The sequence below is a fragment of the Melanerpes formicivorus genome, unplaced genomic scaffold (genome assembly GCF_026170545.1).
Source record: "Melanerpes formicivorus ecotype bairdi unplaced genomic scaffold, bMelFor1.0.p_v2 SCAF_4, whole genome shotgun sequence".
In the NCBI taxonomy this organism is placed as follows: domain Eukaryota; kingdom Metazoa; phylum Chordata; class Aves; order Piciformes; family Picidae; genus Melanerpes; species Melanerpes formicivorus.
In genome coordinates this window covers 29,404,734-29,425,961 of record NW_027142356.1, presented here as the reverse complement: position 1 = coordinate 29,425,961, position 21,228 = coordinate 29,404,734, and the positions used below count along the sequence as shown (strand labels likewise).

The 21,228-nt window shown below is 44.6% G+C and overlaps 1 protein-coding gene across 1 annotated transcript in view; it reads left to right on the top strand.

The window, feature by feature from the left end:
• Positions 1-4,011: 4,011 nt before the first annotated feature.
• MCUB (mitochondrial calcium uniporter dominant negative subunit beta) overlaps positions 4,012-21,228 on the top strand; it is a 50,972-nt gene continuing 33,755 nt past the window's right edge. The window contains exon 1 of the mRNA XM_068137453.1: positions 4,012-4,343. Coding sequence (XP_067993554.1) covers positions 4,215-4,343 — 129 coding nt within the window. The 5' untranslated portion in view covers positions 4,012-4,214. The remainder of the gene's footprint in view (positions 4,344-21,228) is intronic.

Genomic DNA, 21,228 nt, shown 5'->3' with positions numbered 1-21,228 from the left:
AACACAGTACTTCAGGTGGGGGTCTCACCAGAGCAGAGTGGCAGAATCACTTCTCTGGATCTGCTGGCCAGGAATATATTATCTGGTCAAATGAAAGATGCAATCAAATCCTGTCATACGTGTACACATGCAGACATGCTTGCATTGGATTGCTTCCATTTGGTTTCTGATTTAATTGCCTATCAATGCTTGCAAGTTCTCAGCACCTCAAAGGTATCTTCTACAAGTAACAGGGGTCTTGTGCGTGGTTATGGCAGAGGCCTTTACAATCACAGAAATCATGGCCAAGTGATAAAACTGTTCATGTGTTATACCCCTGGAGTTTGTGGGTGACTGCAGGTGTTTTCCACAGATACTTTGACTAGACACAGGACTGTGCCACATTGCACCACAACACTTCCAATTCTGTCTACATGTCTAACATGATTAATCCCACCTGTGAAGCTGGAGTGGTTACACTTGCCATGTAAAATGGAAGCAACAGTAATGGACTTTGATGAATTTTTGGCAAGACCCCCATTTTGGAGGTACGGGGGGAAAGTGGTTGGAAGCAAAAATGATACTTGAATGGAGCATGTAAATTCAGAATACGTTTTTTGTTTTTCTGGTGTGCTGCTTTCCTGCCAGTGTTGCAGTGAAAGACAGTAATTTCCTTGACCAGTGTTTGGGAAGTGAATAACTTGAAGCCAGTGTGTTGCTGTAGTAGACCGTATGTGGCTTTATCGATTTATTGACGTACCAGTCCCAGGGACTTGCATCTTGCAATTAATTCTTCCAGTAAAAGCTGAAAAAATAGGCAGTACAGGAAGCTGCAGGCAGTGATGCTTGCTGAGCGCTTGAGGGAGCTCCAATCAGGGAAATAATGTGTTAGCAAAGTCTTGTCTCTAGCTAGGTTGTGACGGTTCGGCACATCTTACTGCATGCGAAGGACCAGGGAGGATCCAGATTTCCAATTACAAGGTCACGATACCTAGACAGATGTCTAGCAATCCATCCAGTGATTTAAACTTCACCCTCAGGTAGATTCTGGTTTCAGTTTTCATATTTCTAGAGATTATTGCCCGACTTCCAGAAACCTTTTGATACTTAGAATTTTACAGCCAGTGATAGAAAGATTGTTCCTTAGCTTGCTTCCTTGTTTTTGGTGGTAAATACAAGGTCTGTTCCCTTTAAACATATTTTTATCGACATATTCCTGTTTTGTTCTACATTCTCATATTTCCAGCCCTCTAGAAATTAATTCAAGTTAATCTCAGCACCAAGCAAATTTGGTAAATATAGTTGTACTTGAGTCTTATTTTATCATGAAATACTTTTTTTTTTTCCTTGCTGGTTCTAAAGAGATGTGCCTATAAAGCAGAAATTTTACTGAAGGGGATATGGAAAAAGAGAGAGCAATTATGTTGGAATTAAAAGAAAGCACAGAGGAAATGAGTGAAGCAAGAAGAATGCCTCTCAGCATGCTGATCACTCAGCTTCACCCTCGCATGTTAAGTTGTCTTCCAGTGGATTTTTATTTTGATTACTTTTTAGGCTTTGATGCTAAGGAGAGCAAATCTACCTGGAGAGCAAATCTACCTGCCTTCTTTATTGTTGTCTTAACTCTAACTTTAGAACTTTATTTGTGGTAGATCCTAATGTGACTTTTGGGAAAATTCAGGCTGTTTATTAATGGTTTATAATGGCCTTACTGCAAGAAAAGCTAGAGATCTTTGCTCATATTTGCTGCTGAAGGTGAGAGAGTTTGCAGCAGCTTCCAATCACCAGATGTGAGATAAATCTCTCGGTAGATATACAGGCTTTGGAAGATGTATCCATCCCATTGTATTTTCTGTTTTGAAGAATAGTATGCAATTGTTAAAAGAAAAACCTCTGGCTGTTGTTTTTCAAGTAAGATGCTTTGGACAATTTTGTTGCAGGGGGATGCTGAAGGTGGGAGGAGGAAATCCTGGGAGGACAGCATAGAACTGCCTTAGCAGGAGAGCTTCAAGCTGTCTGCTGTGGGTTTGGTATTGTTCAGATGGGGACTTTGTCATCAGGTTTTTATCTGCTCGCTCATTCTTACTTTCCATCTATAGAAAGGTGTCTGTGAACAAACAAGGAAGGCCTGTGATGAAGGAAACAAGACAGAAGATGAGGAAAAGGGCTCTGGCACCCCTGTAATCACAACTGAATTTGCATCTAACCATATGTGTTTCCTTCATGATGGAAACATCATCTTGTATCTGGGGTCCTGATTAATCTTGTCATTGTCCTCTTATAGCTGGCTAATAAAGTTGTTGACTCTGTAGTTAGGTTGTGTGCTTTCTCCTTTGGAATGGATTTGTAATATGATGCACAGCACCTTCAGTAATGTTCTCCCTGTGGTGAGGGGAGAGATCTCTGCTCTTGCAGTTTAATGCCTCTGGCAATCCAGTTGGTGAGACATGTTTGGAGCTACTGTGTTCTTCTAGAGCTTGGTATTTTGCCCAGGGAAAAAGTTCTTCATTCAGAAGGTCACCTGTGTCCTTCTATCCAACCATAAGGTTTGTTTCAGGTTTTCTATTTTTTATCATAACAAAGACTTGAATGCCCTGATATTTATGAAAGAGACCCTTTGCCATTTGGAAATGCTTTGGCCAGGGTCCCTCTTATTTCTTCTTAGTGTCACACTTTCCTAGAACTCTGTCTAGTTTTATTTTAGTAAAGACTTCCTTGATTAAAAAATTGCCCTGAGAATATGTCTTGAAACATGTCTCATTTCTGTAATTATCTGCTTGAATTCTTAACCATTTTCTTGCTGGACCTGAGGCCAGTCACGTGCGTATAGTTCAGAGACAAGAACCCTGCTGCTGTGCATGCATGAATTGCTTTCCTCCAAGTGCCATTTCTTAAGGGCAGAGCACATGGATGCCTGAGGGAAGAGATTAATGTGCACCTTCCAGGAAAGGAAAGTTCATTCAACTAGTTTCAAGTTAGCAAAAACTGCTATGTAAGGATTTCAGTGGTTCATACTGAGCATGATGTTGATGGGCATGGAGATTCTGTGGGACAAGGTAATCTCAAGCAAATGGCTGACTAGAAACGAGTGGAGCCTTGTGAATTTCTTGTTAAACAAACTCCAAGGGCGTTTTGTGCTTTCCTTCTCACTTCTGTAGCTGTTTCACTTGAAACACAGGGGTAGCAATAGTCGTGTTCCTCAAAAAAGGCAATGTTCAGCTACCTAAAAGGCAGTTGTTCACATAGGACACAAATTTATGATTACCTTAATCACACTTATGTATCATTGTCATGCCATGATAGCAGCATGATATTGCATATCATCATCATCATGAGAGTCAACTCATGACACTCGTACAACCTTTTATGTGGAAAAGACCTGTAAGATCATTGAGTCCAACCATTATCTAACTCTGCCCAGACTGGTGCTACACCATGTCCCTCAGCACCACATCTCTCTGCCTTTTAAACACTTCCAGGGATGGGGATTCAACCACCTCCCTGAGGTTCTCTTCCTTGAAGACGTTCCGTCTAATACCCAACTGAAACTTCCCCTGGTGCAACTTGAGACCATTTCGTCTCATCCTATCACTTGTTACTAGGGAGAAGAGACCAACGCTCCAACCTCCTTCCAGGGAGTTGTAAAGAGCAACCCGATCTCCCCTCAGCCTCTTTTTCTCCGGGCTAACCACCCCCCAGTTCACTCAGCTGCTCCTTACAAGACCAGACCCTTCACCAGTTTCGCTGCCCTTCTCTGGACCCCTCCAGCAATATATGGCTATTGAAATCCTTTTCTCAATTGCGAGAAGAAAGATGTGGGGTGCGGTGGTCCCTTTCTTAAAGGCACAGCCTCAAAGGGTCACATGGGGGCACGCACACGGACGGGACACCACCTGTGTCCATCGGGCCGTGGGTTGCGCCCATCTGTGACCGCAGCACACCGCTAGCGCTGCCGTACCCACTCCCAGCCGCCTTGCGGGCCCCGCCTGCCCCGGGGATCGCCCAGTCAAGCAGGACGGGGGGAGCTGCCCTGCCCAGCCCAGCCCCTCTTCGGTGGCTGGCGGGAAGGGGAAGAGGCGAAAACACGCACAAAACACCCCGACCGCCGGAGGAGACGCCCTCCGCTGGGGTTCGCCCACGCCCGGCGTGGCAGCCAGCGCCGCCCGCCCCAGCCCAGCGAGCGCGCCCGGAGGCGGCCCGCTCCTTGCCGCCGGTGCAGGAGAAGGGCCAGGACCATGCTAGCAGGGCTGGGGCGGGCGCTACGGAGCGGCTGGCCGCTGGGCAGACGGCATCCCCCGGTGCTGCTGGGTGGCCGAGCAGCGCGCGGCGGGTGGGATGACTGCTCGCCGCCCGCCGCGCCTCAGGTAAGACGGGCAGCGGGGCAGTGGGCGAGGGGTATGGCGGGAGGAGGCGCAGCTCGCGGCCGCTGGCTCCCAGCCTGCCGTTCCCCAACGACGGCCGGGGGCCCCGGGGCCGTCCTGAGGCGTGGCGCGGCTCGGCGAGGCTCGGCCGAGGGTTAAAACTTGGGGGAAGTTCAGCAGCGGCGTTGTGTTACCCAGGGCAGGCTGGAGCTGAGGGGCCTTCCCTCCCCGGGGGGACTGGAGAAGGGACCAGCTGCGGGACGGGGTCCCCGGGCCGCTGTCTGGCGTGAGGCGCGGGTGGCCGGCAGAAGCCGCGGTCTGGGGACAGCGTGGCCACTGCTCCTCCGTTCGTACAACTTCAAGAGTTGTTTTTTTCCGGTGGTTGTGTTGCTTTTCCGAGCCCGGGCCGGCTGGAGAGTAGTGGATGAGTGGCAAGCTGCTGCGGTATGGTACAGGAGAGAAGAGGGAAGGCAAGTTTCCGTTAGGGCTCTCCTGGCACTGCCTGCGCATGTGAAAATGATGAGCTTCATCTGCCCCCGAGTTTCTCTCGTCTTTAACTCAGAGAACGAATGAAGGAAAACTTCAAACCATAGAATTGATTCTGTTGGAAAAGACTTTGAGGTCATCAAGTCCAACCATTATTTTACTCTGCCAATTCTAGTGCTAAAACATGTTCCTCAGCACCCCATCTCTGGCTTTTCAGCACCTCTAGGGATGGCGAATCAACCCTCTCCCTGGATAGTGTGTGCCAGTCTTTGAGAAGCCTTTCAGCGAAGAAGTCACATGAAAGCACAATGACTTTAGACATCTGCTAGGACACAGGACAATGCAGTTATAGAGGCCTGCTGGGAGAGGAGAGAGTTTAATCCTTGGTTATTGTTGTTAATAACAGTGTTTACGCTTGCAAACGCTGCTTTGATGAAACACAATAAAACCCTGCTCCTGTGTCCAGGCCCAGTCCATAGGAAGGAAGTTGGTGTCATGCCATGTGGTGACATTGTCAGAAGCCCACGGTGCCCTGGGTCTTTTTAATGAGCACTTTTAGCAGCCGGTCTTGAAATGTGTGGTCGCAGTTGGACTCGGGGAGTTGTGCAGAATGATCTCTGTGCTTTTCACTGAGAATTTTTGCACAAGCTATTCAACCCCCCTCTTCCAAAATCCCATGGGATTAGTTCACTCTGCCTCAAGTGAGTGGCCCTTCTTTGATTTGTCATGTGTGTATGAGGGCATTTAAGAAGGGAATTTAAGATAAATATTTGCTTAGACTCTTTAATCTTCTAAGGTTCAAATGGGGTGTGCTAAAAACATCTTGTGCCTCACCAAGAACGTATAGACTGTCATTCAGCACGTACTGATATTACATATGCAGTTTGTCACCTCTAGCTTCTCTAGCATACTGCTTTGCAGACAGGCTTCGTGCTTTTTTAAGGCTCTAAAATGAGACTGAAAGCTGACAAAGAATCATGAAGAGGAGGAGGAAAAGCTCTTGCTTTGGCAGTCCTGCCATTATAAGAAGAGCAGGAAAATTACCGTCTCTGTTACTTTGTGGGATGGAACACGACAATGACATGACTCAGGAGTTCAATTCTTGTACCAAATAGGTTAAGGAGAGGGATGTTGTGATGTTGAGGAAAACTGTAATTAGAATAAGTCTTTAATGCAAGATTTTACTTATTTGGTAAATGGAATTTTTGCTGTTGTGTGTTGCCAGCTCTGTTGCTTGCTATTACTGTCTGAGTTAGATATTTTTGCCTCTAGATCTGGGAGGAAAGGCTAGAGGGCCACAGAGATGGTGAGGGCATTGGAGCATCTCTCTTACAAGAAGAGGCTGAGAGACCTGCAGCTCTTTAGCCTGCAGAAAGGCAGACTGAGAGGGGATCTTATCATTGCTTGTAAATACCTGAAGGGTGGGAGTCAAGAGGATGGGGCTGGGCTCATCCAGTGATAGGACAAGGGACAATGGATGCAAACTAGAACACAGGAGGTTTCACTGAAAACATAAGGAAAGATGTTTTTATTGTAATGGTGACAGAGAACTGCCCAGAGAGATTGTGGAGTCATCTTCTATGGAGACTTTCAAAACCCACCTGGATGCATTCCTGTGCAACCTGCTGTAGGTGACCCTGCCTTAGATCATCTGGGATGATCTAGGATGGGGTTGCTGTCCTAAAGAGCAGTATCATTAATGGTTAGCCTGTCATATCCTCATTTAGACAAAATCCACAACTCTTCAGATGGCTTTGATGAGCTTCTTTGCCTTCCGAGCCATGCTTGCACAAATTCCTCTTTGTTTTGTAAAGTTAAGGTGCTTTTCATCAATGTGTTCTTTTTCATATTTGCTTTTTGTTTTTTTTTAAGCCTGAGTTGTTCAAGCTATGTGAAGCATGTTCTATTGTGTTCTTTGGACAAGGTCTCTTATTCCACAGAGTTTCGTTCCTGGAAGGGTGCAGTCTTATTTTGCTGGAGTCCCAGATTTGTAATGCTTCCATTACTTTGCACGTGGTGAAACCTGAAGGTTGCCAGCTCTTTCACTTGCATGCTTTAGCTCCTGCAGCTCAGACTGAGGGAAATGCCATGCCTTGCTTGCACAGCTCTCCAGGAGAAAGAGCTCTCCTCACTGTACTGCAGAGGAGAACAGATGTGTTAACACAGAATCAAGGCTTATAATTGATGGGGGGTTTATAGGTTCATAAAACTTCTAAGCCAGGAAAGATTGAAGCAACTAGATTTAATTTTCACAGAATTACAGAATGTCAGGGGCTGGAAGGGACCTTGAAGGATCATCCAGTCCAACCCCCTTGGCAGAATAGGATCACCTATACTAGATCATATAGGAGTGCATCTTGAAGTGTTTTGAATATCTCCAGAGAGGGAGACTCCACAACCCCCCTGGGCAGCCTGTTCCAGTGTTCTATCACCCTCACAGCGAAAAAAAATTTCCTCATGTTTACATGGAACTTCCTATGCCTGAACTTACAGAATCATGGAATCATAGAATTGTTAGGGTTGGAAGGTACCTCAAGGATCACCTAGTTCCAACCCTCCTGCCATGGGCAAGGACACCTCACATGACATCAGGCTGCTCAGAGCCACATCCAGACTGGCCTTAAAAACCAACAGGGGTGGGGCTTCCACCACCTCCCTGGGCAACCTGTTCCAGTGTCTCACCACACTTCTGGTGAAGAATTTCTTCCTAACACCCAATCTGAATCTACCCATTTCTATTTTTGTTCCATTCCCCCTAGTCCTGTCATTACCTGACACCCTAAAAAGTCCCTCCCCAGCTTTCTTGTAGGCCCCTTTATGATACTGGAAGGCCACAGTAAGGTCTCCTCAGAGCCTTCTCTTCTCCAGACTGAATAGAATAGAATAGAAAGAATAGACCAGGTTGGAAGAGACCTTCAAGATCATCGTGTCCAACCTATCACCCAACACCACCTAATCAACTAACCCATGCAACCAAGCACCCTGTCAAGTCTCCTCCTGAACACCTCCAGTGATGGCAACTCCACCACCTCCCCGGGCAGTCCATTCCAATGGGCAATCACTCTCTCTGTGTAAAACTTCCTCCTGACCTCCAGCCTGAACCTCTCCTGGCACAGCCTGAGACTGTGTCCTCTTGTTCTGGTGCTGGCTGCCTGGGAGAAGAGACCAACCTCTGCCTGTCTACAGCCCCTCTTCAGGTAGTTGTAGACAGCAATAAGGTCACCCCTGAGTCTCCTCTTCTTCAGGCTAAGCCACAACTCTTTCAGTCTGTCCTCACAGGAGAGGTGCTCCAGCCCTCTGATCAGCTTTCACCCATTGCCCCTTGTCCTGTCATTGAGCATCACCCAGCAGAGCCTGGCTTCATCCTCTTTGCGCTCACCCTTTACATATTTATAAACATTAATGAGGTCACCCCTTAGTCTCCTCCTCTCCAAACTGAAGAGACCCAGCTCCCTCAGTCTCCTAGATGATCCTAGTTAGTTTCTCTGTAGTGCTGAATCCAGCTGATGTAAAATTGGGGGTTTATGGCCACTTGTATACATGACATTCCCAGTTTAGTCTATACTGTACCAGCATGCCTGCACCCCTTGGGGTGAGCAGCAACTGTGTAACATGAAGCCTGGATTGTGTGGTTTCTCTTCGCTTAAAACCAGATTTCTTTGCAGTGGCACAGCTCCTTCCTAGCTAAACTATTTCTGTCCTGTATGAAAATGCGGAAGTGGTGACATTTCTCCTGCAAATGCCAGGGCTTGCTGTGAACAAGTGTGAGCGAAGGAATTGACATGGGAAAACTTTAATTCTGTCCAAAATCTGAATTTGACATCATTAATTCAGAGCACGTTCCACTTGTGTGTGCAAAGCCCTTTTAAACTTGTGCCTGAGGAATATATTGGTGAGGGGAAGGAGCGTGTGTAAGCTGGCAATATCAAATTGCAAAGGCTTCTGTGAAAAAACATTCCAAATTTGTTTTCTTCCTTGATTAGGATATCACATATGCTTGTTGCTGAGGGGAATTTTCTTCCTACTTGCACATTGCAGCCAGTAACAGAGTCACTGGTTTTGTTTATCTGCAGCAAGCAGAATAGAGAGAGGTTTATTTTGCTTTGGGTTTGGTTTTTTTTGTCTGTCAGTTCCCAGTGTCATCCATATCTGTCAAAAATATTTCTTGCAATGCTTTCAGCTGATAAGTTGTTGACTAACCAGTTTCTGGGACTGGCTTGAACTTTTTTCCTGTCCTTTCAGTTAGTTTTTATAGTTCCTCTTCTTACTCCCAAATTACCGTCATGCACCCAGCATTCTACCTACCTCATTTGTCTTCCAGCTTTATACATTCTTATGAGCAAGGATCTAAATATGTCCTAAATAGCCACAGGATATTGGGAAATATTTTGTTTGAGGTTTTTCTTTTCCTCTTTTGCACATACTCAGAACAAGTCTTGTGAGAAGCAGCTGAGGGAACTGGGATTGTTTAGTCTGGAAAAGAGGAGGCTGAAGGGAAGACCTCATTGCTCTCTACAACTACCTAAGAGGAAGTTGTAGTAAGGTGGGGTTTGGTCTCTTCTGTCTAGTATCAGGTGATAGAATGAGAGGAACTGGGCTGAAATCATACCAGGGGAGGTTTAGATTGGATATGAGGAAAAAAATATTTACAGAAAGAGTGGTCAGGTACTGGAACAGGCTACCCAAGGAGGTGGTGGAGTCATTATCCCTGGAGGTGTTCAAGGAATGTGTAGACATGACAGTATGGGACATGGTTTAGTGGGCATGGTGGTCTTAGGTTGACAGTTGGACTTGATGATTTTTGAGGTCTTTTCCAACCAAAACAACTCTATGATTGTCTACTCTGCAGTTGGGATTTCAAAGGTACCATGTTAAAGCAGTAACCCCAGCATGTCCCAGGCTGCTACAGAAAAGTGAATTGTGCAGCTGAGTATTTCCAATAAATGTAGCTTACTGCCCTGCTTTGTATTTTCAGCCTACTCAGGTTCTTTGGGAATTGAGATCTAATTGGAGCCAAGAAGTAATTTGTGGCTGCTGGGTCTGCTTTCCCTTCCTTCCCTCCGCTTTGAAAAGTCTTACAAAACAAAAGTTAGTTTGTTGATCCAAGACTCGTTTCCTAAACACAAACCTCATGCTAATATTGGCTTGTGTCAACAAAAACACACAACCCACCAAACTGTTTGTTTATGGCAGTACTCTTTACTATTCACTCTTACAAATGCTAATTTCAAAGTGCCTTACAGGAGTCATTTGGAAGTTGTCTGCCTTGCTGTAGAAAATGTGCCTGTCTCAGCAGGTCGGTTTATTTGCCTTTGATATTGTGTATGTGCCAGAATGACAGGATGGCATTGGCAATGGCTGCTCTCCACAGGCTGTTGGCTCTTCTCATCTGGCAGCTGGGAGATGGTGGTGTTTTCGCTGATAAATACACTTTTGGGGAGAGATGTGATACATAGCACAGAAATTCATCATCCTTTGTCCTTCTGCACATGCTGTCATAGAATGGGTTGGAAGAAACCTTAAAGATCACATAGTTCCAACCCCCCCTTCCTCACCACAGATAGTGACATCTTCCACTAGATCAAGTTGCTCAAAGCCCCATCCAGTCTTACCTTAAACACTTCCATGGAGGCAGCTTCCATAGCTTCTCTGGACAACCTGGAGCTTCTCTGGAGCACCTCTTCTATGAGGACAAACTGAAAGAGTTGGGGCTATTCAGTCTGGAGAAGAAAAGGCTCTGAGGAGACCTTAATGTGGCATTCCAGTATCATAAAGGGGCCTACAAGAAAGCTGGGGAGGGACTTTATAGGGTGTCAGGTAGTGACAGGACTAGGGGGAATGGAAAAAAAATCCAGTAGATTCAGATTGGATGTTAGGAAGATATTCTTCACCATGAGGGTGGTGAGATGCTGGAACAGGTAGCCCAGAGAGGTGGTGGAAGCCCCACCCCTGTTGGTTTTTAAGGCCAGTCTGGATGTGGCTCTGAGCAGCCTGATGTCATGTGAGGTGTCCCTGCCCATGGCAGGAGGGTTGGAACTAAATGATCCTTGAGGTCCCTTCCAGCCCTGAAAATTCTACGATTCTATGATAATGTCTCACCACCTCCACAGTAAAGAATTTCTTCATCTAAATCTACTTTTTTTTCAGTTTAAAACCATTATGTATCACTAGACTCCCTGATAAAGGGTTCCTTCCCAGCTCTCCTGTAGGCCCCCTTAAATACTGGAAGGCTGCACTTAGAGCCTTCTCTTCTCCACACTGAAAAACCCCAAGTGTCTCAGCCTGTTCTCATAGGAGAGGTGCTCCATCCTCCCTGTTCATCTTCTTGGCCCTCCTCTGGACCCATTTAAGCAGGTCCATCCCCTTCTTGTGTTGAGGGCTCCAGCACTGGGCACAGCTCGTCAAATGAGGTCTCACCAGAGAATAGTAGAGGGGCAGAATCCCTTCCTTCAGCCTGCTGACCATGCTTCTTTTGGTGCAGGCCTGGATACAGTTGGCTTTCTGGGCTGGGAGTGTACATTGATGGCTTACTCAGTTTTTTTATCCACCAGTTCTCCCAAGTCCCTCTCCACGGAGCTGCTTTCAGTCCACTCGCCGCTCTTCTGCGTACTGTTGTCTGTGCATGTAAAATTATCTGCAAAACACTCATTTCCTTGGAGATGTAGGAAACTTTCAGTAACCAGCCTCAGTGTTTTGAAACTGCTATCAGCAGTGTGACTTTCCAAAATAGTTGGTGGTTGGTTTTCTTTCCAGCGGGGCAGATGACAAAACCGCAGCAAGCTGAGATGTGTTAGATCAAATGAGCTCTCCTTACATGGAGTATTAAGATGATTTTCTGCCTGCTCTGAGTATGTGTTACTAGGTTGTGTGTCTTTGATTTGTACAATTCCTAAGAAAGGATCAAAAACCAGCTCCTGCAAGGCTGGAAACACCACAGTCCTGCTCTTCAGGATCCCAGGTTTAAAGAAGTTGTAGCTTTTGTGTGCTAAGTAGAGGCTGTGAGTAACTGCAGAAGATATAAAGAAACTCTAAAACTGAAATGCTGTCTCCTGTGTGATAATAGGAGTATGAGGCTGTGCTTCCCAGAGGCTGGGAAGTACATTACTCCAAATAGATGCAAATAGGCTTATCATAAAGGAAAATAAAAATCTGCATAACTTCCTGCCAATAACTGTAGTCACTTTGTTAACTTATTTTTAGATATTTTTCTAATTTAGGATGAGTATTGGGTTAGTTACACCATGAAGTGATCCCAGAAAATGATGCTGTGTTACCATTTGAAGTAGATGCTGTGGTCATACAAAGAGTGCTCTAAGTGTGAGTAATTTGTTGTTGTTGCTGCTCATCAGATGAGTCTCTGAGTCTGGCTCTGCTCCTTCTAGCACTCTGGGCAAAGCTTTTACTCTCAGGTTCTGTCTATCTGTAAAAAGACTGATGCTAAATCTCTAGAGGATAGCTGAGAAAATTGCTTTGCACAAGTGTTTGAGGTGCTCTGAAGATTTGCCACAAATCATTGAAGAGCTGAGTACTTAATGCTGTTTACCAGCCTAGTGCATTTTTTAAGACTCTGACTCTTTTCTGCTGATGTTTCAGGATTTTTTTTCTTTTACATTTTTTGTTTTAAGAACGTGATTTAAAGCTTACAAGGGAAAAAAATAGACCTCATTCTGGAGTTTATATTATCTTGATTTTTAAAGGAGAGAGAAACAATTCCTTTTGTTTTGTTTGGTTAGTATTTGTGTGTGGGGGGGCTTTTATTCTTGTGGTGGGGACTTCACCTTCTGGAATCCTACTTACACAGTAAGATTTTTGGGCCTTTAAGAAGCAGCAAACAGTACACCTGTTAAACATGAAAATCTTGGTTTATTTTTTTCCCCTCTCTTGAGGGGATATGAACTGGAGGAAAAGAAATTGAATAGTTGGACTTGAACCAGGCTTGCTTTCTCTAGGATCATCTTCACCCTAATGGCATACCAGCAAGTCAGCAGCAAAGGTGACTTTCTTGTTGGGTTGCTCATTGGCAGGGGGGTTCCTACAACCTTTCCTACCAGAAGGAAAGCTATGAAACTCTTCAGAGCCCAGAGGTGTTTTACAGTCACTTCTGGGCCCTGTTATAATATGATGTTAATAAAGTGTCTGTTAAGGGCTTGTAACACCGGCTCTTTCTTCAGGTCATTTTCTCTTCTCTTTTGCTCTCTTCCACAAGGAGGAAAGTGAGAGACACTTTGTCTGTATTGCTACCTTGTCCTCTGTCTTATTGTCAAGATACTGATAATATGTTGGTGATTAGGTTTGTGTGGGGTAGAGGTGGCTTTTTGTAAGGTTGCTTCTGCCCCTCCTGTGACTGCTCACTGTGTTGTATCTGGTATCCCAAGCTAACATGAGAAGCCCGACAAACAGTTAAACTGTTTCTTCTGTGAGCTCATAGGAAGAGGGCAGTTTTCAGGCTTGCAAGTTATTTGCTGTGACTTTTTCCATTCTCAGCAGATAAACAAGTCCTGGGCCATCTTGAAATTGCATCCAGTTCAATTCTTATATGGTGTCTCTAAAACATTTTGGTGGGTTTTTTTTTTTCCAGACAGGCCACTCTTCAATTCCTGCAATCTTTGGAGAGTGGCTTGGTCTGTAAAATGGGCTGTACACCCATGTATAACTGATACAGCATGTGAGGTATTACTGGTGTGATCATGGTGAGGATAGATGGTTTATGGGTGGAATGCTTGTCCCAGAGTCCATGATCCCCAAGTGTTGGGAAAGTGCAGATCTAGACTCTGAAGGTCAGGTCCATCACTAGTAAAATGTATCCTTCATGTTAGTGTGACTGTTTTTACTGTAACACAACAGCTGAAGAAAGGAATAGAAGTTAAAAATGAGCATTGGTCAGATGCCTACCTCCTAAAAATGGTAACTTTTGTAATCCATAAACTAATTCCCCTCCATCCAAGCAGAGCTGGCTGGGTTAAGTAGCCCTACTGCTCTCTGCAGATGTGTCCAGTGTCAGCAGTAGGTGGGTGGATAGAGAAATAGCTTTGTCTTGTGTGATAATGACTGGCAAAACACAACCTCCCCTTGCTGTTGAAGAAATATTCAGTACTCCCTCAGACTGAGATGGAAAAACAAGATGTTTACTGTAAAAAATGGGAAATTTATACCTTTTAAAAGGTACATTTATCATCACAAGCACAGACAGTGCCTTTTCAGAAGGACAGAATAAATGAGTCTGTTAGGCAAGATATAATTTACTTTTTTTTTTAACTTTAGGTAAACAATTTTGAAGCAGTTATCTTCACATTTACTCTCTGGTCATTTTACACTAAAATGACTTCAGTCTTCACATTCTAGTCAAATGGAGAGAAATAAATAATCTTCTTTTTAAAAGTGTTTTGTTTACCTGTGAAGTAGGCAGAGATTTCATCTTCCCAGTGTCTCCCTGTTGGTACTTAACAGTATAGTAAGAGGCCATGAAGTTGACTTAGAGATTACAAACCCATCTTTAAATGTCTTGTGTGTTTGCCAGAGTGGAGAAAAAATTACATTGCATTTCTTCCTGGCAAATAAAATTTTATATATCATGAGGACTGGTGAGAGGCCTCGAGCACAAGCCCTACGAGGAGAGGCTGAGGGAGCTGGGATTTAGCCTGGAGAAGAGGAGGCTCAGGGGAGACCTTCTTGCTGTCTACAACTACCTGAAGGGTGGTTCTAGCCAGGAGGGGGTTGGTCTCTTCTCCCAGGCAACCAGCACCAGAAAAAGAGGACACAGTCTCAAGCTCTGCCAGGGGAGATTTAGGCTCGAGGTGAGGAGAAAGTTCTTCACTGAGAGAGTTGTTAACCATTGGAATGTGCTGCCCAGGGAGGTGGTGGAGTCACCATCCCTGGAGGTGTTCAGGAGGGGATTGGACGTGGCACTTGGTGCTATGGTTTAGTCATGAGGTCTGTGGTGCTGGGTTGGACTTGATGATCTTTGAAGTCTCTTCCAACCTTGGTGATTCATCATTGCTCTCCCTGTTGCCTTTTTACCTGAAGTGCTTATGCCATGCTGCTCACAGAACAACATGCAAATGGTTTTGTTTGAAGTTTCTGTTTTTCCTAGGGCCTGATCTCTGTAGATCAGGTCTGTAGAACCTCTTTTTTATAAAACATATCCCTCACCTTTATATGTTTGTTCTAAGCAGAAGTGTAAAGGTGCCAGGCCCCTGAGATGGAGGAGCATCTACACTCCTAGGGACCTCTGTGGTTGCAGCTGCTCCTTGTCCGGCCCTTCTAAGCTGGAGCCTCTCACTGCTCCTTGTGAGGGAAGGCTGAGGAAGCTGGGTCTCTTTAGCTTGGAGATGAGGAGACGGAGAGGTGACCTCATTTGTGTTTATAAATGTGTGGGGGGCAAGTGTCAGGAGGAACCTTTTCACTGTGAAGGTAAGGTGACAAAACACTGGAACAGGCTGCCCAGAGAGGTTTTGGGGTCTCCTTTGGAGACATTCAAAATCCACCTGGACACATTCCTGTGTGACCTGCTCTAGGTGATCCTGCCCTGACAGGGAGGTTGGGCTGGATGTTCTGTGATTCAGTCATGACAGGATTATTTGATCCAAGGAGCAAGCCTAGCACAACCATGAGCTTGCAGCTGCAGCACCTTTGAGGGTTGTAAGGACAGGAGTTGAGGGAGGGTTGGTGTAGTAGTGGGTTGATGTCCAGGCTGGCTAAAGAGGGGTTGGGTGCTGAAGTGGTGACTCAGCTGGGAATGGGGCAGAGATTTTGGCTAGCCTAGGGTATGTGGTTGAGTGTTAGCAAATAATCAAGTTTTAAGTTAATTGCAATAAATTAAGAGGGATTAAGTGTTTAAAAGTTGTTGAGAAGATGGAAAACCCGCTGCATAACCACAAAGTAGTTCAGCTTCCTTATCTGTAGATACCATCAGACTCTGCCTTGCCCTAGACAAGGAAAGAAGCGGAAAGACGTGTTTGCAAACAGTAAAATGAAAACAGTTGCAAACAGAATCATTCAGGTTGGAAAAAACCTTTGGGATCATCAAGTCCAACCACTAACCTTACTTCACAAAGTTCACCCCTAAACCATATCCTCAAGCACCACATCTAAATGACCTTTAAACACATCCAGGGCTGGTGACTCAGCTGCCTCCCTGGGCAGCCCATTCCACTGTCTGACTACTCTTTCTGCAGAATCACAACACAAACATCTCTAATAAAACAAATACTGTGTGAGAAGTTGAAGTTAGTGGTCTTATCCTGAATCACAGAATTGCAGAACAGTGCAGGGATTAGAAGGGATCTCTGGAGATCAGCTAGTCCAACTGTCCAAATGCTGTACCCAAGGCTAGCAGTTCTGCATCAGCTGAGTGGGAGAAACCAAGGATCCTTATCAGTGTCTGAGGTAAATACTTGATGCTGCTAACACAGATAAAATATCTGAAACTTTAAAGGTAGTTGTGGAGTGGATACCTCTGAAATGGCAAGGTTAGGAGTTTATCTTAGCTTCTCAGTGGGTCAGCTTCAATTTACCAGCTCTTCTCCCCCTCCCCCTGCCACCTTCTCCAGCAGCTTTTCAGAATTTTAAAGTTCTAGATAAAACTACCAGGAAATTCTGGATATATTCTACAGAAACTACTACCAGGTTTTAAAGTTTACATTGAGCTCATGAATTGACAGAACCAAGGGAGATGAATTCCCCAGCTCTGTTTTGTCAGCACTACTCAAGTTAGCAGTTGTGACTAAATGCAGGCAGGCTCTTAAATTTGGGCAGGGAACGAATGGAGACACAGCAATTAGTGATCTTGAGCAATCTGCTGCTGCTGCTGCCAGAGCCAAGAGAGTGAGTGTGTCTCCTCTGCATTCCTCTCTCTTGATTTGGCTGCTGGATCGCCCCAAACTATATTTAAACAGGAAAACTGGATCAAGTCCTTGGAGCTTTTTTGTGAGGAGCCTTTGTGGTCAGTAACCAAAAGCCATATTGAGCCCTGTGCTGCATCTAGGTTAGATGGGAGTTTGCTTTCAGTTTACTGAGTCCCTTTTCATCTTACATGCTGCTGGTGAGATCCTGGATTCTTACTAGCACCCTCCCAAAGGCTGCTTTTAAATGAGTCCCAAGCTGTGCAGGCATCATGTTACTTGTATTTGTGACACACCTCTTGGCAGTTCACTTGCTGGTTTGGAGTAAGTTTTTGAAGTGATAATGTGTTCCCTATTATATCCCCAAGTGTAAGCCTTGCTGAAGGAGGAACATAAGGAGACTTTGAAGGTTCTGAGTAGGGAGGTGCTGGGGCTTCTGTCCTCAGTGGACCTGGAAGATGGCCTGCTGCAGGATGAGTTGCAACTAATTTAAACCATAATAAGAATCTTGAGACAAGGATTCCTACCAGAACATATTCCCAGGCACTGGCACCACAGCAGTATCTTTTATCTTGCAGTCAGTTCTGACTGGTACAGTTCCTCAGCTAGCTGTGATGGCTTTCAGTCCAAAGCAGTTCCTTCTAGGGCAGGTAACACAGTTTTGTTTTTACAGAGCTGGAGGTTAGTCACAATTTAATGTGCAGAGACTGAAATTTCTGCACTGAGGTTTCTACCCCTTTCTTTCTCACTTTAAGCTGTTGGTTGTAAGAGCATTCTCCAGTATTCTTTATTGTAGTAATCTTATAAGCATTATTTCTCTGAAGCCATGAAGTTTGGTCTGTTGTAGGATATGAAACTACAGTTCATATTTAGCTCTGTGTGCTTTAGTCAGAAGACAAAAGTGTGCACTCTGTGTTGTAGCCTTTCTGATGTAATAAAATCAGGTGTGATTCGAAGATCAGAGTTTGAAGGTTGATGTTTCAGGCTTGGTCTTGCAGTAGCCTGTGGCTGTAAGCATACTGGAAATGCGACTGAGCTGGAGTAATTGAAAGAGACATATAATAGCCCAGGTTCTAAAACTGAATTGTAGCTCTTAAACTATATGTAGTCCTTAAAGTGCCATCCCCAGGCCGTTCTTCATGGCAGTGGAAGTGTAACATGAGTGTATTTTGTTGTAGATCACACCCTGATATGACTTCAATTTGGGCAAACCATCAGAGTGGTGCTGTCCTTCAGCATTCCATAATGCTGCACATACTGTTGCTTGTTTCCTTGATTGCCTTTACTTCTGCTACGGCTGCGCTGCTTTTCTGATGAGGAGGGATGTAACTGTCTGAGCCAGCAGGTGAAAGCTGGCATTGGAACAGAAAACCAGTTTTGGGTTGTTGGGAGGCAAGATCTTATAACCATACCTCTATCAACCATAGCACAGCCAGGACATTAACCATCAGCAGTTAGTAGTTTTCCTGTCGTATTACAAAAGCTTTTGTGCAGGCTATGAATATTCATAACTGATGCAAGAATTAACTGCATGAGGTTGCATAAGCTAGATACTATCAAAAGTTATTAACAGGCTGAAACAGAAATGCTGGTTATTAATATGCTGCTCAACATTTTGAATGTCAATATAACATTTGGAATTCAAACCCTCAGATGCTTGTGTTGGCCTCTGCAGTGTTCCTGGTAGTTTCTAGACTTTGGATGGGGCTCTGCAGTGGTAGGGCAGCCTGTTATGTTAATTCCATGGCTCAAGGATTTGGGATTGAAGAAAGCTACACAGCACTCTGTGGCAGCAGTCAAATGAGCAAGATCCACTGGAAAAAGGCAGCATCGATTTGCTGGGTCAGAGGTCAGTGCATGCCCCTGTGGCACAGGCTAATCTTACCTGCAGGCGTGCAAGAGAAAAACTGGATTTCCATGACACAGATGTGAAATGCTCCACATACAGCAGAAACAAAGTTCTGGGAGTGGCTGCCATAAAAAATAGTCAAACAGCTACTGTTCCTAGACCTAGAGCTGACAGAGGAACCATCTTCTCTGCTGTTTTACTTCATTTGTAGTCAAACTCAAAACTGGGATGGCAGGTCACACATGTTTAAATTGGGGGATTGCTAGTGTCAAAGTGGCTCCCTTGCTGCTGTTAGGAATTCATGGGATCACAGAATCGTTTCAGTTGGAAAAGACCTTTAAACTCCTTGAGTCCAACCATTGTCTCACTCTACCAAGGCTGTTCCTATACCATGTCCCCTCTCACCACATCTCTGCCTCTTTTAAACACCTCCAGGGATGTGGATTCAACCACCTTCCCGGGGAAGACTGTTTCAGTCCCAAGAACACTTTCACTGAAGAAGTTTCTTCTAATGTCCAACCTAAATCTTCCCTGGTGCAACTTGAGGCCATTTCCTGGTGTCATTTCAAATGAAAACAATAACAACAAAAAATCCTACAAAAAAAAATCCCACCAAAGCAACCAACCAACCAAAAAAACCCCAACCAAACAACAAAAACCCTCCATAAATCAAAACTCAGAGGTATCTCTTAGAGTTACTGACACCACATGTAGTAGTTTAATCTGTCTCTAGTTCCTGCTCCAGGAGCCTTGGTGCTCTTTCACTTGAGTGGTCACTGTCAGGCTCAGCCCAGAGCCCCTGCAGAGTGTGAGGGCTGTGCTGCTGATTCTCAGCCAATATTGGGTTGTGATGTGGTTCTCAGCCTTCTCACAGGGCCCACTTCAGGGAGAAGCTGCAGTTGGAAGGGCTTGTTTTGTTTTGTTCCCTGCTTCCGTGCTTTGTCCCTGTCCTTCCCCTTGATGAAAGCAGAAAAACCTGATGTCTGAGCTCTGGAAAATATGATTGAACCCCAGCAGCACACATTCAGAGGGAGGGAAATGTTGAACAGTAATGTTTTCTTAAAGGCAGTGGGTGAAAGCACAAAATTGATGGACTCTTGCTTTTAGCCAAAACTATCAATAATACTTGGTGAGCAGTTTGTCTGCATGTTACTGGTTTACTGTAGCATTCACTGCTCAGTGTAAGGTACACACTGGTATTTATATCCCCTCATCAGTGCAGAACTATTCAAGCTATCTCTATTCATTTAAGTTATTGTTTAATAGTGTTAATTAATGTCTCTGTTTAAATTGGAAGAGTATGTGTGTTGCTTCAGAGACTTCAGCTGGTCTGGCAGATGGTATTTAACTCAACTTCAATCATCTTCTGAGAGTGAAAGAAAGATATGGGGGAAACAACCTGCAGAGATTCATCAGTCTCTTTATACTCTGTGTGGAGAGAAAACAATTGAGGAAAGAGGTTTTTCAGTATGTTTATTAATCCATATCCAATTCTTGCTCTTGGAAGTGGCACACTGAAAAAGCACATTGCAGCAAAATATGGTGTTGTCAAAGAGACTGTGACTCTATTTTCCTTTCTACTTTCTTCCAGGGTGATACATTGCCAACAAGGATATGAGTCTTTATTGCTCACTTGTTGTTGCTCAGGTATTCTTTCTCATTTGCTATTTCTCATTTTAATCAACCATCAGTGAAAAAAATTAAGGCACTAGTTTGCCCTCCAGGAAATCTCAGTAATTACTGAATCCTAAAGGTGTTTGTTACAAGCTACTGCAGCTTCTCCACACTGCAGTTAACTCAAGGAGATACAAGTTTTCTAATGTGAGAAAAATTTCCAAGAAACCTTTTCCTGTGCATTCGTGGGGACCTCAGCTCAACTCCCACTGTCTTTCTTCCTCACAACACAGCAGCAGACAGTCTGAGTGCATGGCTGATCCCATTTTCTCCATTTTGCTAAGGAGGATGGAGACCTCTGGGTGTCTGCATCTCATATTGTGGATGGTCTTGGATGCAGATTGGGCTCTGCTTTTGCTTTTCACTGCAGTTATGCTTTTCACTGCAGCTCTTTCTGAGTGGGCTGCTATATCCAAAAAAGATGTCCATATGGAGAGACTAGCTGGGCTCCTGGAACCAGAAAGCCCTTCCGTACTGTGCAATGTGCATCTAGTGTGCACCTTCTCAGCGGGTCAGGGAGAGAGCAGTGGTGCCAGAACTTGTTTCAGGCTTGTGCTTCAGGATGCATCTTTCTGAGTGTCAAGTTCACCAGATCACACAAATCAAACCAGAAAATTCTTTAACCAAAATAGGTTCTAGGGTAGAGAAACTGTAGAGATACTGTTCACTCTGTATTCCTAGCAATGAATGTCTTCTGTGTCCACTTCAGTCACTTGACAGCAAGCAGTCCTTGGATATTTTTTATGTGCATGTGTGGTTTGTTGGGGGGTTGTTTGTGAGTTTGCTTGTATGGGAGGGGGGGAGGTTATGTTGATTTTCTTGTTATTTGGAGGTTTTGGTTGGTTGGGTTGTTTTAAATGTTTGAAATTCTCAGAAATGTTAGGCACTTACTTCATAAGCAGACTATTATAGTTCTGTGTACTTGCCTCCACTGGGATTTGAACCTTTGAGATGGATTTGAGTGTGGTTTGGGAGTTTTTTCCCAAGCTTTTCCATAGTTAAGAGGGTGTCAAGTGGATGGGGACAAGCTCTTCTCAGC